This window comes from Leptosomus discolor, chromosome 12 (genome assembly GCF_034619465.1).
Source record: "Leptosomus discolor isolate bLepDis1 chromosome 12, bLepDis1.hap2, whole genome shotgun sequence".
Taxonomy (NCBI): Eukaryota; Metazoa; Chordata; class Aves; order Leptosomiformes; family Leptosomidae; genus Leptosomus; species Leptosomus discolor.
In genome coordinates this window covers 7,642,355-7,662,591 of record NC_141402.1, presented here as the reverse complement: position 1 = coordinate 7,662,591, position 20,237 = coordinate 7,642,355, and the positions used below count along the sequence as shown (strand labels likewise).

The 20,237-nt window shown below is 35.0% G+C and overlaps 1 protein-coding gene across 1 annotated transcript in view; it reads left to right on the top strand.

Moving 5' to 3' along the window:
* SBF2 (SET binding factor 2) overlaps positions 1 to 20,237 on the top strand; it is a 215,650-nt gene that overhangs the window by 56,293 nt on the left and 139,120 nt on the right. Inside the window, exons 3-5 of the mRNA XM_086471998.1 lie at positions 2,276 to 2,413; positions 18,058 to 18,171; positions 19,832 to 19,942. Coding sequence (XP_086328124.1) covers positions 2,276 to 2,413; positions 18,058 to 18,171; positions 19,832 to 19,942 — 363 coding nt within the window. The remainder of the gene's footprint in view (positions 1 to 2,275; positions 2,414 to 18,057; positions 18,172 to 19,831; positions 19,943 to 20,237) is intronic.

Genomic DNA, 20,237 nt, shown 5'->3' with positions numbered 1-20,237 from the left:
AGATCCTTTGTCCAGGAATTCCAGGCACTCAAAAATCTGATAGATTGCTACCTACCGGTGTGAGGTGGGAAGTTACCCATAAAGCTAAAGGGCAGTGGCACCAACAAGGATCTCCTGTGAGAACTGGTAGGCTTTGCAGATCTGAACGAGTGTTAACATTGTAAACTCAAGCATTCAGAGCCCAGGAAGGCTCATATGTGAGCGACTTTAACTTGCCCTACCTTGTATGGATGATTCAGTTTTAACAGTGTACCATGGAAAGGTTTTATTTATTAACAGAATCTTACTGCATTCATTGCATTTGGCTCATACTCATTGAACAAATAGCTGTTCAGAGTTTTGGGGGTTTTGTCTTTATTTGAGCTACAGATTCCAGGTGACATTTAGCACACCCCACCTAAACTCTGCGATACATACAGAACTCTCATGATTTTATTGACACACTTTTTAATGATGCTTTTGTTATAATGTCTGTGTATATCAACCATATTATGTTATCTTTATAGCAGTCCTGCAAGATTAATAGTGGTATCTTCTTATTTTTAGTTGACATGGGATGAAAAACAAGGGGAGATTAGGCCAGTATTATCAAAATCATGGACTAATACTAGATACTTAGTTTGGAATGACTAGGATGTTTTTTCTCAGAGTACTTTTTGATGTTCGGAATAGTTATTCTCAGATGCAGGAGGGGGTGCTTAGCGCTTCTGAGGATACACACTCGGAAGTGTTAAGCTGACTATCTAGAATTTGAGGAATGTAACATGAGAAAACTTGGTTTTGAAGATTTTCCCAGGATCATAAAATAAACTGTATATCAGAGGCAGAGTTTTAACTGCTGTTCACCTAAGACTGTCCAGGTTTTATTGTAGAGGTTCTAAAGATGAATCTGTAATAAATGCTTGTTTACAACTTTCTGTTCATGCTCTTTCAGTTTTTAGCAGCTGTACAGGGGAAAGAAGCAATTGCTTGGGAACATGAGATTTTAACCTATCTTTCTGCTTCCTTTGATATCTGCATTGTTTAACAATTCTAGAAATGTGGGTTGTTGTTTTTTGTTTGTTTTGGGGTTTTTCAAAAATTTATTTATTCCTTATTCATACAGGGGGTATTACCTTCACCCTGTGTAAATTCTAAGTTTGTAATATTGCTAAGAATAACGTACTTGTGAATTTTTCATATATGTGACTTCAGCCTTAAGTAAAAGAAACAGTGAATACAAAATTCCATAAAGGGCATCTCAAGAATCTTCAGCAAACTGATGTCTGAATTTCAGCACACTCTTCTGTTACCAGGAACAAGTTATTAATCAATGTTGTACCCCAATCATTTAAAAAAGAAGAAAAAACATACACTTTTCCCTCTACTTTTGAGCTGTAGTTCTCTCTTTGTTCATGCTGCTTGTGCATCTCTCTTCTGAGGCTGGAATTTGCTGTCTTTGGTTCTGGTGACTTGCACTGCCACGGCCCTGGTTGGCTTGAAGGAACAAATACTGAAAGGACTTAGGCTTATTTGATGTGTGTTTTAACTATTGCAGATATTTAGGGCTTGGAAACACATAGTATTCTAACTATATATGAAGTATTTGGAGAACTGCAGCCTCTTTGAGTGTGAGAAGCAAGTGATTTTCTTTGTCCCTGAGACTTATCAAGTCACGAAACTTGAAAATATTTTTCACAGGGTGGCAAAACTTATATCCCTGCTGCGGTATGATCTCTTATAAAATTTCAAATGTTCACAATGAAATTTATATAGGTAATCAATAAATGGATGAAGAATATTGCTCTATAAATAGTCTTTTGTAGGGGTAAGGATGGAGTGATTTTTCAAGGAGATGTAAGTGGAATATCCATGTTTGATTAGATAAATTAATGGAGAACTAAGTGGAGAAATTAAAAATGTAGAGACATTCTAAGACACAACAATTTTAGCTTCGAATTCTAACCTGTTATCCAAATGAAACCTGCATAATATGTCAATTTATTCCTGTTGATGCCTGTTAAACCTGCAGAAATGATCTTGAATGCCGAATTTATTGTATCTCCCTTGAAGGTCTATATAGCTAGATTTATATCACTTTGACCAAGTCCAAGACCTAGTGGGTTTTCCCCATTTTTGCCAAATTTTGCAAGCATTCATGTAGTCACTTTAAATGAAATGAGCTTCTTGTTTCAGATAATCTTCTGTTATATTGTTTAAAAGCATTTTTCATATTTCTTGAAAAAAAATGATATTCCTGCTTAACTATATGTCTCATGTTTCTTTGTTTCATTAGTTTTGCCAGCCTGGAGGATGGCAGCTTTCAAAAGAGAGAAAACAGCCAACGTTCTTTGTGGTGGTTTTGACTGACATAGACTCAGAGAGGCACTACTGTTCCTGCTTAACTTTCTATGAAGCAGAGATTAACCTGCAGGTAAAAACTTTACAATAAGTAACAAAACCACAGAAAAAGGTGTCTAGAAACAATAGATTAATGTTATAGAGGACAACTTTAGAAAATATTTTGCTGTTCCTGGTAAGGATATATTTTTCTGTCATGCAGAAATGTATGTATTTTTGCACAAAGGTAAGCTCGGTATACTTGTTTGTGTTCTTTGGTTTTTTAATCTGTTTTGAAAAAACAAAAACAAAACCCCAAACCCCCTACCAAAAACGTTTCATAGAATTTCTTTTTCTGTATCACAAGGTTTGTTGGTTGGTTTTTTTTTTCAAGTGGGACAGCCAATATGGTGTTCCTTTCATTTACTTCCGTGTCTGATAGCATGAATGATTCGTATCTTCGTTCTAGGAAAAAGGTTTATTAACTTCTGCTCCCTCTGCTGGCCAACCCCGTCGGGCCAGCACAGGACAAATGAGTACAAGAATTCTGTAATGTGTATACATATTTCTGTAAGTGCATTTATTGGCAAGATTTGTGTGGGTGTAAATGGCAAGATTTAAAAACTCATAGAATAATTCTTCCGTTTTTAGGTAGGTCAGATGTTGGGTGTCAGCTACTTGGCAGTGTTAGTTTTTAAACATGTATTTAATTATTTTTGGGCAATCTCAGTCTTTCAAAAATAGTTGTTTTGTTTCCCATTTGATGTAAAGTACTTCACAGAGTCTCTGTGATGACATACAACTTGGAACTTTTAGAAGCTAGAGCCTAGGGAAAACCTAATACAGTCTGTAGTTGTGGACTGTCATTGCTATGTTTTGAAATACTTTCTTTCCCACATGAAAATTAAAAATAAGTAAAACATTGACGTTAAGTATATTTAAGTTAGTTAAGGTTAAATAGATGGCTAAGTAATTTTTTTGCCTTTTAGTGAAGAACTGTATCATTATTGATTATTTTAAGAAAATGCTTTTAATAATCCAAGTGTACTCTGTTTATTTGGTACTGGAGTAGATAATTAAAAGATGTGGTATATTAATAATAATATTGTGCTTTTTCTAGGTGCAATTGGAATACAATAGTAGTTGCTTTTACTTTATTAACACTACAGTTTAGGTGGATGTTTTTGTAGATTATTCAAAGGAGTTGAAGAAATGTAACCAAAAATTAGATGTGTTTTGGTCTTAAATTTTAGTGTAGATCAATTGATATCTTGCTATTAAAAATTTTGTCATTTCTAAATGTTGTAATTTCTAAATGTCTACCATATTTCCTTTATTTTATAAGTAAGGAGTGAAATATTCTATAGTAATTCTTTCCCAGCTGATAAAAAATTACAATGGCTGACTCTTCCTCCACTCTGTTTTTCATAAGATATACTAAATTTAGCAAACTTGTTATTTATCTTGTGGTTTCTAGCAGCTGCTTTTGATTCACTATCCACGTCTTTCAAGTAATGCTCATCACAAAACATCCAGTATTAACTAAAAGGTTTTTTTCTTGTATTGCCTAAGTATTAATAAAAAAAAAAAAAATAAAAATTTAAACACTGAGTGCAGCAGGATGTTGGTTCTCATAATGCCATTCCTGGCTGTCTTGTGAAGAATGCATATTTTTCAGATGAACTTGCTGTGGTGAAATTTATTCTATGACTGCATTGTTTATAGCCAAACTTCCTGTTTCTTTCTAAAACCCAAAGAGAATAATTGAACGTGCCCTGTTACATGGTCATTAGACAAGAATTCAGCACATGTACAATCTGTAATGAAACATAAGCTTATGAAGCATTGGGCTATGAAAGTAATATTAACCGTTCAGATGCATGTCTCATTAAACAAACAGACCCTGAAATGTGTCCAGGATTTGAAATGAAAACTGGACAGTACTTTTCACAGTTAAATACAGTTCAATTTTTTTTTTTGTTTTAATGAATGATATAGCTCACTAAGATGAAAGTACGATTAAATTTCAAAAAAAAGAAGAGTTCTGTCTTTCCCAGCAGCCTTCACAAGGTAAGCCTTGCTAATACATGAGGTTGATCGGAGTTCAGCTAGAGCAGATTAGATGTTTGGCTTGGCAGAATAGTCTTCACAAAAGGACTCAAATCAACCACTTGGAAGTTTCTGTGGGGTAATTAAGCTGCAAAATGAAAACAAACTAATTTCTCAACTTCTGAATGCTAGAAGAGAACTATAGAACCTCTTTTTTGCGCCACCTGCAAAATAATACAAGAAGCTTTTTAACACAATTGATCAAGCTGGGTCTGAGAAGGCTGTTTCTGTTGTTCTGGTTTCCTTCATTCCTGCTTCAGCTGTTTGTTACAGGATAATTTATAAATTAATGCAACCTCAAAAGTAAGGACGTTATACTCACATGGTATATCTAGGTGGTACCCATGATAACCTAGGGTACAAGATTAATATAGCAACTGTAAAAGCTCTATAGTCTGCAAGAAAAGAGTATTCTCCCTGGTGTCTCTGAAAGCTCTGGATTCAGTTTAATCTCTTGACAGTTGCATGTTATAATGAGTTTACCAGAGACAAGCACAGGCTCTAGTAATCAACTGATGGCCTATTTTCAACTTCCTACTCCTGGATAGAAAATAAAATACTGTTTTGTTTGTAGACAAGCAATCTATGAATTATACTTTGCATTGTTGTAGTACTGTCCTGAACTGACTCAGAATCTACTACCTGCACGGATGCTGGTCAGTCAGATTGGTGATCAGCTCTCATAATGTTATGATAATATATCAAAAAGATTGATGTTACATTTAGTCTGATTAATACTCCATATCTGTATTCATGAGGAGGGTGAACACATGGTATTCCATTAAATATGGGAATAGAACTCAATGCTATGAATGCAGGTGATACAGCTTTACCATGTAATCCTTCATGAATTCTTCTGTTTTAAGATGCTGGTCTCGGTAATTGTCCCAGTAACATTTGCTAAAGCTATATAAGGATATGTTCCACGTCTGAGATTAAAATGAAGCACTTGGAAGTTTGACCTTAACAGGATTCTAAAGTTTGGAATGTGACTGGACTACTAGAGGCAGTGTAATAATGAATTAACAGCAGTAAAGCTGGTGTCATTTAAGGATTTCCTTGGTATGTTTCGGAGCAGTTGTATGTGCAAGATTTCTCTCTCACTTCGAGTTCCTACCAATAGAAGGTGTAATACTGCACTGTTTCTCCTTCTAGTTTTTTGTCTCCAGAACATGCTTGGTTTGATCCATGTTTCTGTCTGGCTTAAGGTGCCATTTAGATGCTGTAGTGAATAGAGCCGGATGCCATACTGACATACATGTATTGACAGGGATTAGGAGGAGGAAAGTCAAAACATCCCTATTTCCTCTTACCTCACAGTGCCTCGAAGGCTTAGGGGTGGTTTTGCTTTTTCCCCATTACTATATTTCAGTAAGTTGCTGTGGACTTCAAACCTCATTGATTTGAAATCTGTTTGAAGTCTCATTGATTTGAAGAAAACCTTGTTCTATCAATCAAAAAAATAGTCTACTTAGCTTATTTTTGTGGCAACTGAAGCTGGAACCTGTTGAGCAGCCAAAGGGTATTCACAAGAATCATAACTTTCATCTACGGAATTCACCCAGAAAATTCTGTTACTCTGTATGTGTAATTTTATTAGCCTTAAAAAAAATGCACATATATATATATACACACACACACATATATATATGTATAGTTTGGTGTGGTGTATCTACTGTTTGCTAAAGTGAGGTTCTTATTTCTAACAGCAATTCCTGGATGTTACCACTTAGCACACAAAGACTTGATTTTATACTTTTGACTCAGCGGATACTTCCACTGACCTTGGCTGTGCTTCTTACCAATTATCAGTTAGAACTTGTACTAACAATGCTTGGAAGAGCACCATAGATGGACTCTTCTTTAAAAAAAAAAAAAAAAAAAAAAGTAGACTCACATGGTTTGGGAACTTAATGGTCAAATTGTATGTTGCTTTGCACTGTGAAAGAAATTTATCCTCTCTCCCCAGTCCTGCCATCAACAAAGTAAAGAATTATTTTTGCCAGTAACAGAGCCTGTGCAACTCCATTCTTGCATGACAGAAAATCCGCTCAATGAGATCAGCACAAAACCCCAAGTATTTGTTTATAGTAATCTTACTACAAGATTGTACCATTCTTGTGTGTTGTCTTAAGCATATGTACGTTAAAACATTGTGATCACAAAGTTGGTAAGATTAAGTATATCACTCTGGGAAATGCACATAAGTAATAACTCACAAGTCTCCTATATCATGCCATTCACATTCTCTTTCTTGTTCTGCCACCCTGCAAAAAAAGGAAAAGGAACTTGCAAAAATCCCAAACCATAAAATGGCAGATTCACAGCATTCACAAATATTTCCTCAGTCAAGGGAAAAACTGCCAGCAAAATGACTTTGTGCTTCATAAAGTTTTGATTTTTATGCTTGGACTGGAGAGTTGGTGGTCCTACTGTGTTAAGGCATATACTGCTTGATGAGTAACGTTTGGTTTTCAGCAGAGAATGAGAAGACTCAGTTCAGTTGTGCCCTTTTTGAAGTGTGAAATCTGATCCCCCTTTGGCTATTATATTAGCATGTTATTCTTAAGATGCATTTTAATAACTCTTTGTGAATATCAAAATATTAAATTTGTTCTGAAAGTGACCTTTTACAGTCAATACTCCAAAACATTTTGTGGAAAAACCTCCCAATTTTTAAAATAGTGTTTAGTATATTACATCATCATCTTTCTAAATCTGCTGAAAAATGGATGGTATGATATCATATAGATATTTAAGTAATGCCTTATTTCCTTTCAGTTCCTGTGTAAAGAGAAAGTTGCAGCTAGTGTTCTATATAAGAAAGACTTATACTTTTAATGCCCATTTATGCATTTAAGGTCCTCTCTAGACCAGAATTCAAAGTTAAGGTGAGAACAATTGTACAGAGGAAAGCATATTTCTATCTTTCTAAGAATGCTGACAGTAATTTCTCCTGTCCTTTTTGTCCCCTGGCTCGTGCATTCGCACACACATCCCAGATTTGAACTCATGCTGTTGCGGGGCAAGAGCTTGTTTTGGGTAAAGGTCTCCTTTTTCTCTTTACTCCTGTGCAGTGTCTACACAGTGGCCCCAAGTCTCAGCTCACAGGGTAGGAGGATACTCTTTTTTTTTTTTTAAACAGAGACTTTTCTTTGCCAGTAGAGATCAGATAATTTATCTGGCTTTCAAACAGTAGTAGTACTAATTCAGCAATTCATTGAAAGTCTTTTCAATTCATTTCCTCATATGCAATTTAAAGGAATTGACTATTTTAATGAAACAAACCAAAAAACTCCATGTACAAAATTTTGTCTTGGTACTTCCACAAGTACTTATATAAAGAACATTATGACCGAGTCAAAATAGTGAGTGAATTACCAGTTCTCTTAAGTTGTTTTTGGGTTTTTTTTGCTGTTTGTTCTGCTTGTGTTCCTTAGGTATCTGCAGTCTCCTCACTTTAGGTTAGGTGTGTAAAGCTTGAGAAGGTGGAATCCATGGATCAAGTTTGCTGCCTTTGGGAAAACTTGGAAAGAGTAAATTTTAAGCTCTGAAATTAGTATTTGCATATGCATAGCTCTTGCTAAAGACTTGTTGCTGTAGTTGTTTAACATTTTTCAGTGGTAAGGTTAATGTGTTGAAAGCGATTACTTAGTGCTATTGATTATTGTCCTGTGGAATTTCAGCATTTATAGAGCAACTGCAAGGGCATTACCTTGGACTTCCCAGATCTGCCAGGGTTTGCATAGTCTAACGGCCTACTCCAGAAATCCACTTTGGCCTATGGCTGCATGTGGTGGACAGAAAGGTGGAAAGCATGGGTGTGAGATTACTTTTGTTCCAAAATTTTCAGTGTGTTTAGATGATAATGCATATAACCACCTTCTGGAGTTTTCAAAGTGAGGTGCATTAAATGGTAAACATCTAATAGATGCTAGTGGTGTAAATTTTGTGTAGTGCTGGACCGTGCAATGCAAACTCCTTGTTATCCCATATGAGTGCTCTGAAGTGTCAGTAGTATTTAGGGTATGAATAAGCTGACCTGTTACAGAGACTTGAGGTTACTCTTTTTGATAAGTTTACAATCTTTGCATAATTTTCTATCTTTAGACCTTTTGGTTTTTACTTGATAGAAGCCCTACTGTGTGTGACTACAGTTTATTATCCTGTTTTGAAATTATTAAATCAAGATAATGGCTTTCATGCTGGTGTAATTATTCCAGTGTAAGTGTAGCTGCAGTGATACGATTCTGTGCACATAGACAAGCCATGAAGTGGACCTGTTCCCCTGTGGTTTTTGTTCAGTACAGCAGATTGTAGGCAGGATGCAGATTTGTCTCTGGAGGCAGCCAGCTAAGTTTATTTTAACTTTTGTACATGTGTTAGAATTTATTGGATACATGCATTTGTATAATCTGAAAAGTAAATAAAATTAATTGATGCTGAATGTTTTTTGGCTTTTGGTTGTTAATAAACCAGCTAAGAGTGTACTTGGCTGCAAATAAGACCAGCAGAGACTAAGTCACATGGAGAGAAAGGGATCCATCCCAAATGAGCAATTGGCACGAGATTACTAAAGCAGACTTCAAATAAGTTTGCTTCAAATAAGAAATCATGCATGGTCTCTAAATCTTCTTTGCTGGGCAGTTAGTAGAAAAACAACAGGCTTGCTGAACTTGGCACAATTTCAGTGCAAAATATTGCATAGGGCAAACTGGTTTTGACAATTCTAATGAAGTGCTAGAGTGAAGGTTTTGTAATGAGAGATGTTCATTCTCTCTCTAGGACTCGATGAATTAATAAAAGTACAATTCAAATTTCACTTTCTGTTCACGTTTGATTTCCTTTGAGTTTCAAATAATGCCTGCCAGCTTCCGACTTTAGAACAGCAAAACTACATCTAGTGCTTGGTGTTTCCTAACTTTTCTATTAGTACCTGTTTAAATTAATTTTCCTCACTCTGACAAGAAGATAAACCTAATTTTTCTCCAACTCAACGTTAATTAGAACTAAATGCACTGACTTAAGTAGCATATGCCCCTGGAATGGAGATGTACAGTCAGCATGCCTGGGTTGTCCTCATGTCTGAAAATGAGTGGCATCTCTAACAAAGGCAGTTCACAGAGCTGCCTATCACAGGGCTGGTTCAGAGACCCAGAAGGACATAGTGGTCCAACTGGGGAGAGTCAGAGCAATTGTAAGTGGAGACTGGATGGGCAGCTGATAGTCTTGGAGAGTTGGATACCAGTTCAGAGTTGCTTTATTTAGGAGCCTTTAGTGTTGAAGATTTGATAAAAGGCAGATTTGGGCATATGTATTCAAGTATTAAGATGGACGTGTCCAAGTTCTGAAGATAGGGGTGAAAAGACAGGAGAGGAAGGATAGTTTAGGTTCATGTGTGCTGTAATTCAGCTTCATGTTGATGGAGGAAATGCTGATGTGTGCTCAAGCTGTGCAAGTCCCTTAACATCAGCTACATTCAGTAGTAGGGAAAATTTTTTTTGGACTATATTGTTAGGTCATTTTTGTCTTTAAAAATTTACTTTGGTTCCTAATTTAGATTTTGGCTAGATTGGTATTTTTAATTTACATGTCAATATTTAGAAGCAGAGCCGACATCTTAAATAATATGACTGTTGTGGCAAAATGAGGTTCATAAAAGTCCAAGAGGAAACCTTAAAGTTTGAGGGCTGGATCAGACCAATGAATATCTCTATGGAATAAAAAAAATATAGGGTTAACATGAGTAAAGTTGGCTGCTGTCATTTGTTTTTTTGGCTGCCACAGCTGTTGCCTTTAAACAAGTTGCAGTTTTTCACTGAAGTAGCACAAAATCAAGCACCTTTTTCTACTAAAAGTTTTAACATACTTTGTTAAGCTGAAATTGAGGCTTACGTGAAAATGTCTGTTTATGTGCTGTTTTCCACATGCAACTTTTAAACACTTCCAGTGTTGGCCAAATGTGACTGACAGTAGAGATCTGGTACTTGCAGTAGCTTTTATGAAAGTGGGTGGGTGGGAAGCAGTAAGGTATGTTTTGTAGTCCACTGCTACATGAGGGAAAGCTTGTGAGATCAGCCTTTATCAGACATGAGGTGATCCACAAATGTTTTTAACATAGACATAAATCTACAGGAAACGTAATTACTTCATAGCTATAAAAAGCTATATGCTTGTTATTTGGATGCTGTAATTACTTTTCTTCTCTATTCCACATACCTCAGGCCAAGTATGAAACCGTGAATGGAATTGAGTTTAGATTTGCATAAATGTTTTTTTTTCATGTCCTTAAAGTTTGTTCAGTAAGAGAGAAAAGAAAGAAGGAAATAAAAAATAAGTCTGTAATTCTACTTTAGTAAACCTGTAAGTCTGTATTTGATAAACTATCTGACTTAGGCTTAACTCCGCGTTAGTACTTTTTGTCTGTGTGATTTAGGTATCAAAAGAGAATTAATATATCCTTGAAACTTAGATACCTAGTGAACACTCAATATAATAATGTACTGGAAAAGTTACAATGTTTTATAATTAAATAATATTGTGAAGCTATATCATCAAGTAAGATACATTCAAATACATTGCATTAAATGCTTGGAAGATCTTTTGAGGTCCCTTCCAACGCCCAACATTTAGTGATTCTGTGTGATTCTGTGATTTCTGGTCAGAAGGAAAAGACATCTTGCATGATATTTTGTCTCTGGATGATTAAGAGTGAATGTCTAGGGAACCGTGAGGAACATGGCACACACAGTATCTCCATGAGTGGGCACTCCTCTACCTCTACAGTCCAAGGACCAACTGAGCCAAATATGCATGGTGCATGTTTAGTAGTCTCTGTGAAATTCATTAACTCGTCTGGTCTTATGTCCCTACATGCATTTTTATACCATTCTGTAGCAGAAGAGTTTCATAACTTAAATAATGGTTGCCCGAAGAGCTACCACCATTTGTTTTGAACATATTTCGGTTAATGTGCTGATTATGGTGATGGTTGTTTTTGTTCTTCCTTAAGACTAACTGTGGGTGACCAGTTTACTTCGGGTTTTGGGTTTTGGCCTGATTCTCAGGTGCCCAGTTTCTACGTAAGATTATTTGTGTCAGTAGTAAAAGTAAATAAAGAGTAAAACTAAGAAATAAGAATAGGACCTGATGCAAAGGACCTTCTAAAGAGTTTTGCTGTCAGTTTGATTTGCTGAAATTTTGTCACGTTTCGTGCAGTGTTACTACTTCTCTTTTGGCAAGCCAGCACACAAAATAGCTCAAATGAATTTCTTTCTTATGCTCCTTTGATGCTAAGCATGCAGACTAAACACTTAGGCTATTCTTGATCTTACAGGATGTCATCTGAAACTCATAATTTTCAACTCTAAATAGATATATTTGTGATCTAAAGCAAACAAAATGCATTGGGCAGAAAACGGCACAGGGCTACTTCATATTCACCTTTGCACCTGCTTAAGTTTTGCTGAGTAGTGCGTATAGCACATAATGAAGAAGCAGGAGACTATGATGAAGTTTTGAAATGGCATCAATCATCTGTTGTTAAGCTAAGCCTGTGCACTCTGGTTTGTGTGCGTTCAGAGATTCGCAGTGTTCATTCCCTTTAACATCTCCCTAAATAGACTGTCATGGGTACTGAACTGAGAGAGCTACATGACTGCTAATCACTGTCTCCATTGGAATTTGTAAATAATTTTTTGCACAGTACCCTGTGTGTAGCATTGGAAGAAAATATTTAATGTGCATTTCAGTTTTAAGAAAGTTTTTACTCTTGATGGACACCAATTTATTTGAGGAAAATATGATATTTTATTATTAAAATTATTCTTTGTTTAATACTTGAAATTTTCTTCTAATACCAAGCTTTCAAACTCTTACCTCACTATAATGTACTTGATAAAATGCTGCAAACTGTGCCCAGTTGTTCTTACACTTTTCTATAAATGTAGAGGGTTTTTTAAAGCAAAAGGACACCAATTTAAAGCAAGGCAATACCTTATTTAATAGTATGTGAATAAAACCTGTAAGTATTTGATTTTTAACTGCATCTGTTAAAAACATATTAAACCTTCTTCTAGGCTGTGGATTTAGGACATTGTGCCTGATCTATTGGTAGGTAACTGCAGTTATCGGTTACCTTCCTCATTAAAAAAATGCTCTTGGGCTGAATGCCATACACATCCCTTGGCTAAACTGAGGAACAAATTGTTCTCGGAAAACAAGCAAACAAATAAATAGCAGAGTGATGATGAGCAGTGCTGATCACAGTTAATTTTTCTAAACTATTGGTTACTGGTCAGGGGATTAATGCTGATTTTTTTTAAAATTATTATTCGGTCATGTGAGCATTTATTATTTTGTACGACTGCTTTTTTCAAGTGCTTGCACAAATGCATTTGTTAATTTAGCTGCTTTTATTGACCAAGTTCATAAATGATAAAGTGATGCTGTTAGTTCAGTTAGTTGGTCATTGTACATTCCAGTTTACCTCATCACTTTAGGTCAGAAATACATTAAATGGATACTTCTCGTGATACAAGGAGAAAAGCAGACAGTTGAAATATATGCACTCATGCTCTGTCTAGTTCTCTACTCTCATTTATGTAAGAATCTATGAAACTCATTACTATGTTATGTCAGGAGTTGTGTATATATATTTTTAGTGTAGATGTGGGTGTGTACATTCGTTAAAATACATTTAAAAAATTAGTTTAAGGATATATTGGTCTGCTTTAAATGTACAGAACACACAAATTTTTTGGCCAGTCTCTTAAGAGGCTACTTTACAGCTATAGCAAACAAGTTGAGCAAAATGAAATTGCATCATATGTCCTTCAAAAGAAGTTTCACCATTTTCTGAGTTTGTTTATTATATATTATTTGTAATATATTTATTATGCAGGAAAAGGGCAGGGGGACGGGGGAAGGACAAGTAAACAAATCAAACACCCTGGTGTAAAACCAGATAAGATTTTTCTGTTTAAACTTATGATACATCCTCAACCGTGTTCTCCTTACACAATAAATAAATGCTTGTTTAATTGTATTTTAAAATTTTGAGAATGTAATTCTGTATCTAGTTTTAAAATTGGTTATCTTGATTTTTTTCCTATACTTTTTCTGATCTCATGGGACATAGGTGTTAACATTCATTACCATGATGTTGTATCTATGTTTTTTGTGACAGTTTGGAATATGATGGTTTAAAATTTCTTTAGGAAATATCTAAATTTAACTATTTGGCATATATATGTGAACAAGGAACCCTTGCAATGAAGATTTCTGCAAAGATAGTTTTTGTTAGCTGAGTGATTTTGTGGATAAGAAGTTCTGTAACGAACATATTAATAATTATAGTATAATCTGATCGATTATGTGGAACAACTGCTCTATGGAGTTGTCAGCCATAGTTTACAGATCTCTGCACTATATTCTCCTTATAACTTTAGAAACCAAGTCAAGATACAGAAGAAAAGAGGATTCTGTGTTTGGCAGGTAGGGAACAGGACACTGATGGGCTTCAGTCAAACATAAATATAGTTGTAGGGCACCAAATATTTTAAGCGTGGTGAAATTCTGTGTGATCACAGGTCACCATACAGTTCCTTTCACTAATGCAGTTAGATCAGTCTCTGTTACCTATTCCTTAGCCTACTGAAGAGTGTTTAAAAAAGAATTAATTAATTTCCAATCTAAAGGCACAGATACTTTGGAATGAGATTTTAAATGTTTATCACCTTTTAAACTAAATGGATCTTTAAGGGTCTGGAACACTTGAAATCTGCAAAGTTGTATTTTTTCTGATCTCGACTGGTTTCAAAGTCTGCCTGTGTGTAGAAGTAGAAAGAAGGAATTAAAAAAAAAAAAAAAAAGGAATCTCTTTCTATATTTAATTTAAATTAAGAAAATTTTTATCTGTCCTACCATAATATGAAGGGCTAGCTGACAATCTGGATGTGAGATATCAGGGAAGCCCCATAGCAGTATACCAAATACCATTATCATCTTATTACAACCAATATAAATGCAAAAGGAAAAGTGTAATAATCAACTAGATTTTTTTTAAAAAAAGGAAATAGCAGTATTATCTGCTTATTTAACCAATTTAAATTCACCTTTCAGTTTATGTGTGGTTTTCCTTAACATCCAATTCTTAATTTAATTGTAAACTTAATGCTATATTTATAAAAATAAAAAGCTATTGAGGAAAAAAACCCCACAACTAACTCTTTTATTTTGTTAGTTTTGATTAGAGAATATTTTTTCCTTAGATGAGAAAGGGCATAAAGAAAGATGAAATGTCCATGTGCCTGAGCAAAAGTGTAAGTAGAAAGAATTAAGTTTTTGATTTTACTTCTTCGTATTTAGTTTTGCTACAGAATGCTTATGCTGTTAATACTTTGCTTGAAAAGTGGGTTAAAAGTCATGTGTTTGAAATGATTATCTACTTAGTCTACTGACTCCTAATAACGTGCCTGCGTGCCTGTCAGAACGTTTAGCTGTGGAAGAAATACAACCAGTCCCATTACGTTTTTCAATAAATCTTTTATGAAGGAAGGGAGAGTGTTTTTATAGTGTAAATGATTTATCGATTCAATATTGTGCTGCTATTGTGCCCTTTAAAGTTTTAAATTAAATCTAATTATGAATTAACTTGATATGAAATTGAGTGGATTTTATGAAAACGGCCTTTTGTAGAACCTCCTCCCTGTCTATGCCCCCTGAGTTTTCATTATCTTCCTACCATGTGAATATAGAGAAGCTTCCATATTCCCTTGCCATTAAAAATGTGGAATATGTTTTAATTTCATTTTTCCTAATGTTGTCAGGGTTCACAGTTTGTCAGATAGCCAGGATCTGTTGCTTTTATGACTAGAATTCATAATTGCTCTTTAGAACAATACTACAGTAAACTGCTGTTGATTATATGTTTAGTGATGCATAACCACTAAACTACAATTTAAAAATTCTTTTTACATTTTTGGGGGGAGGGAGCTGTAATTAATATAAACCCTCTCCCTGTCAACATTATAGTGTATGGAAATAAATGAACATGTGTGGGACGTGTTACTATGTTTCACTATTAATTTGTGAATCGCAATTTTAACTTGGATGCAAACTAGACTAAGCATGTACGTTGGTTGCCATTTAGGTAAGAATTAAAGCACAAAGCCAAGTATATACCGATATGTGCGTATATATATTGCTGTGCCATTTGTTTTTACTTTGGTATGAAAATACTACACATATCTTCCAATTAAAAAAACACGGTTAATACGAACCTAAATACTCTCATTTTTAACTTGAATGCTGAATTGGTTTTTAGATAGGAGGCTGTCTCCAGGTCAGGAAGTTCCTGAGCTGCAGATTGCTGGAGATAGGGAGAATCCACTGGAGGAATGGCAACACTAAGCTTGCCGACCTTTCAGGGGGGCCCTTGGTACCAAGATAGGGTACTAAACTATAGATGAACCTTTTTTCTGAGTCAATATAGCTATGCTCATATACTTGTTTTGGGTTATTTTTTTGATAGCTTGCATAGACAAGGGGTGGTATAGCATATGTGAATACCACCTAACTTTTGTGTCCTGAAGAATCACAGTGGCAGTTTTACAGGAAGCCCAGCATCTCATTTAGTTTGTGTATAAAAATGCACCAGAATATTTTACAGCATTTGTGTCTCCTCTGGTATACATATAAAAAAATTACATGCCCTTTTTTGTCTATATAGTAATGAAAACAGAACAGTAAGGTGCATGTGCACACACACATACCGATGTATCTTACTCTTTAGAGGGGGTGTGCATGAGAAGTGCTTTAGCATAGGTTGACATAGAACTTGAGTGTGGTTGAGCAGCTTCCAAGAGACACACGCCCATGTGACTTCATGGGTGGCAGGGCAACGGGCAAAGGCTTTAATGTAGATACCTTTGCCTGCAGGTCAGGTTGGGAAGTAGCTCTTTATTACCCTACTGCTGTCAGTGCAGCTTCTAGCTAACAGCCAGCTACTGGACCTTTTCAGAGCAACCTTTTCAATTTGGTGCTAGAACTGAGAGCATTTATATAATAAAACATGGGTCTTGGTGTGCAGGCAAAAACGATTAAGTGGTTCACAGATGCTGGTGATTGCTGCCTGGTAGCTAATGTCTTCAGCTGGCACCATTTGGCTCTGACCAAGGCACACAGGGCTGTTCAGGGTAGGACTTTTATTGTGTATTTTGTTTCAGTAGAAAGCCATTTAGGTTCGTTAAAACAGCAAGCGCTTTTGAAGGAACCTGTTTAGTTTCCAACTGGAACAGCAATTATGCTGTACGGTCGTGATCTCCAAACTTTTTTGGTTGTGCACACCTATCAATAAAATTCCCATATGAAGCTTATTGTAACTAAACATTTTTCATAATTAAAAACATTTATTAAGTCAGCTTAAGTGCTTTTATTTGGATACATGCGTTTGCTTAAAGACGCCGTACATTCTGAGTTGAGATTGTGAAATAAAACCCATGAACTCACAGCATTCCTGGCATTTAAGAGCATTTCTATCAAGTTTCTTCTATTTAATAGAAAAGTGATGGATTATTCTTTTTTAAATAAACTGAAATGATGACTGGTAACATGACAGAAATAGAAGGCAGATAATTCATGTTGTCATATGGAAATGGAAGTAATTTTTCTCGTATCCCTAATTAAGATAATATAGTGATTTTTGCTTAGAAGAATGCTCAGTCAGAGGAACAAATGAAATACTTAGAAATTTGGTGGGTGGCATGGGTGTGGAGAGAATGACATGCAAAAATTGGAAAGCACGGCCTTTCTGTCACTTGAAAACTTACTCAGTTAATGAATTTGTCAAAGAACGTGTGGAATTTGAGAAATGAGAGTATTTAGTGATATTATTAGTTTTGGCCATGAAAAAAAAAATTTGTAATTGAATAGTAAGCACTGGCAAGGACATTGTAACAACTTGCACAATGTCATAAACAACTGCAAGTTTATCTGCAGTGTACCTTTCTTTTTTTTAACCGGAAACGTAGTGGTTCATAAGTTTGAGGGATTTTTTGAGAAATATGAAGTAGTTTTCTTGTGAAGAGACTGTTTTAGATTCTAAATTCATTGGGTCAGGCTGGAGATGACTTTATAGATAATTTTAGCTGTAATGTTAGTGGAATTTCTATAAGAAATTGAATTATATTAATATAAGTAGGGCAACCAAACATTCTTTTGTGAAATAATTATTTCTGTATTTGAGGTATGGTTGATCATAAATCAGCTAACACTGATGTGAAAGGATCTCATTCTATAATCCACTTTAAATGCTCCCTGTTTCACATTTTTAGATAGTAAATTGAAACATTGTCCTGTTAAACTGCTGTCTCGGAGAATTTTATTTTAGGAACACTGATACATGACTTCCCAGATGAGTTTTAACAAGTTGAACTACATCTAGAAGCTTTTAGAGAATTCAGGCAACCATTGGAAAGTACTCCTGTTAATTAACTTCATTACCAATTTCAAATAAGGTGTTAATTTTCTTTTCTAAAGCTCTGAGAAATGTTAACTTTTTGTAAGAATGCTCACTTTTTAGTTTGAGTTTTCTTCCTACCTATTAATTAAAGCATTTCTGTTTTCAAGGGAACAAAAGAAATTGAAGGCGAAGAGGAGTCTGGTTTAATTCCGCCTGCGGAAGTATTTGCTCCTAAAAGTCTGGTATTGGTGTCCAGATTGGATTATCCAGAAATTTTCAGGGTAAAGAACTTGCAGTTGCCATTTATAATATATGTCAGCAGACAAATCTGGTTTTAATGAGTAGCAGTGACAGTACTTTTGATTTAAAACATCTCAGGATTGATTTGGGAATTTAAAAGCAAAAGTAGGCTTAGTTTGAACTAGATAAAGTTTAATGTCTGTGACAGTAAATAGCCCCTATAGGTTAAAGTAGTGCCTTTTTTACCCTCCAAGCAGTTTTAAATCTACGTAGAAGATGAAATAGAGATTTTTCTGGGCTCAATTTACTGTGTAATGAAGGGAATTATTAGGACAAAACCAGACTTGCTCACGTAAAAGAAAAGACATTAACAATATTTGAGTAAATATATAATGGTAAATTAGTAGCAAAATCGTAGTTTTCTTCCATATATAAGGCAAAATGTCAGAGGCTTTTCCAGATCAAATTAAGATGCATGACAGAGATTTAGGATCTTGGATTACTATCAGCTGATGAAATATGACTGATCTGAGATAAATGAAAAGCTTACAGTTTTATTAAGCTAATATATATTAACAGAAACAAATGTAGTTCAGTTTCAGATCAAAGGAGGAAATCATTCAACAGTTAAGTTGTCATTAGACATTAAGAATGACTGTACGAAGTCATTGTAAGTCCATGTAGCCCAGTATTTTGTCTCTGGTAGTGGCCCATAGCAAATGCAAAGCAAAGTGTGTAAGAATAGGGCAGCCTGTAGAAATAATTCCACAAAATACTTTACCAATTCAGTGCGAAGTGCAGTTAAATGACATCCTGAACCAGAGGTGTCGGTTGTGTAGGTTTCTTCATATAATTTGTTCAGTTTCTTAATGCTCAGATTTTACAACAACCCATGGCAAGGAGTTTCACAGCTTAACTATGTGTTACATGAAAAGTTACTCTTGAAATTATGTCTGAGAATTCCTAAAATATTGGCTAATTTATCAAAATTACATCAGTTAAAAGGCACCAAAAGGATGCTGTGAAACAAAGTTATTTATTTCCTTTTTTCCAAAGGCTTCTTAGAGTGTAATGTTGAATCATCTTACATTAAATTACTAGTAAAAATGATAAAGCGATACCTATAATTTCTCAATCAAAATTGGATCCATGAAAAAAAAATGAAATGCTGAAGTGTTAATACACTGTTCATTTTAAAATATATTTGTATTGAGATAATAGAATAACGAGTGTAAGTTAAATAACATACGGAATTGTTGATCCTTGATGCTAGTCTTAAAATGAGCCTCAAAAACTCATGGATTCATCAGTGGTCTACTCTGGAAAACAGCCAGGTTTAGGTCTATAGAGTTCAAAGCACAAATGAAGATATGTTAATTTTACCATTTTTTAAAGTAACTTGTAGTAAAGCACTTTTTGTATAATGAACAAAGCACAGATATTAAACATTTAATTTCTTCTAAAAAAGAATATATGTACACCTGCCAACACATACATCCCTTCTAAATAGCCAAGCTAATTTTTTCAATGAATGATTGCTTCTGTAGCAAATTACTTTGTCTTCAGTTGGAAAGTACTTCACTACATGAATAACTATTAAGACACACTTATTTTTAAAAAAACTGTATACATAGATCTTTAAGTAATTTGACACCTTCCTTGCCCATATAGCAGTCTAATGTATTTTGTCTATCTCTCTAGGCTTGCCTTGGCCTGATCTATACTGTGTATGTGGACAGCCTGAATGTGTCACTGGAGACTCTCATTGCAAATCTGTGTTCATGCCTTGTCCCTGCTTCTGGAGGGTCTCAGGTAAATGGGGAAAAAGGGTATTTTTCCAGTTAATTTAATTTATGAAGAAAACAAAAAATAAATTCTTGAAATATTTTTGAAGAAAAAAAGATCATAGTTCAGCTGAGTGCTTTCCCTGTGGCCTGTGAGTGCTTTCCCTGTGGCCTGTCTTCTAAAGACAGCAAAAATTCCATTCCAGGATAAGGTCAAAGGGTTAATTTTGTCACTGAGGTGGCTTTTCACAAGGCACAGTTACAAATCAAGCAGTTTGTATAACTTTAGGTTTTCATAATAATGTGTGTTCAGGAATATTTCT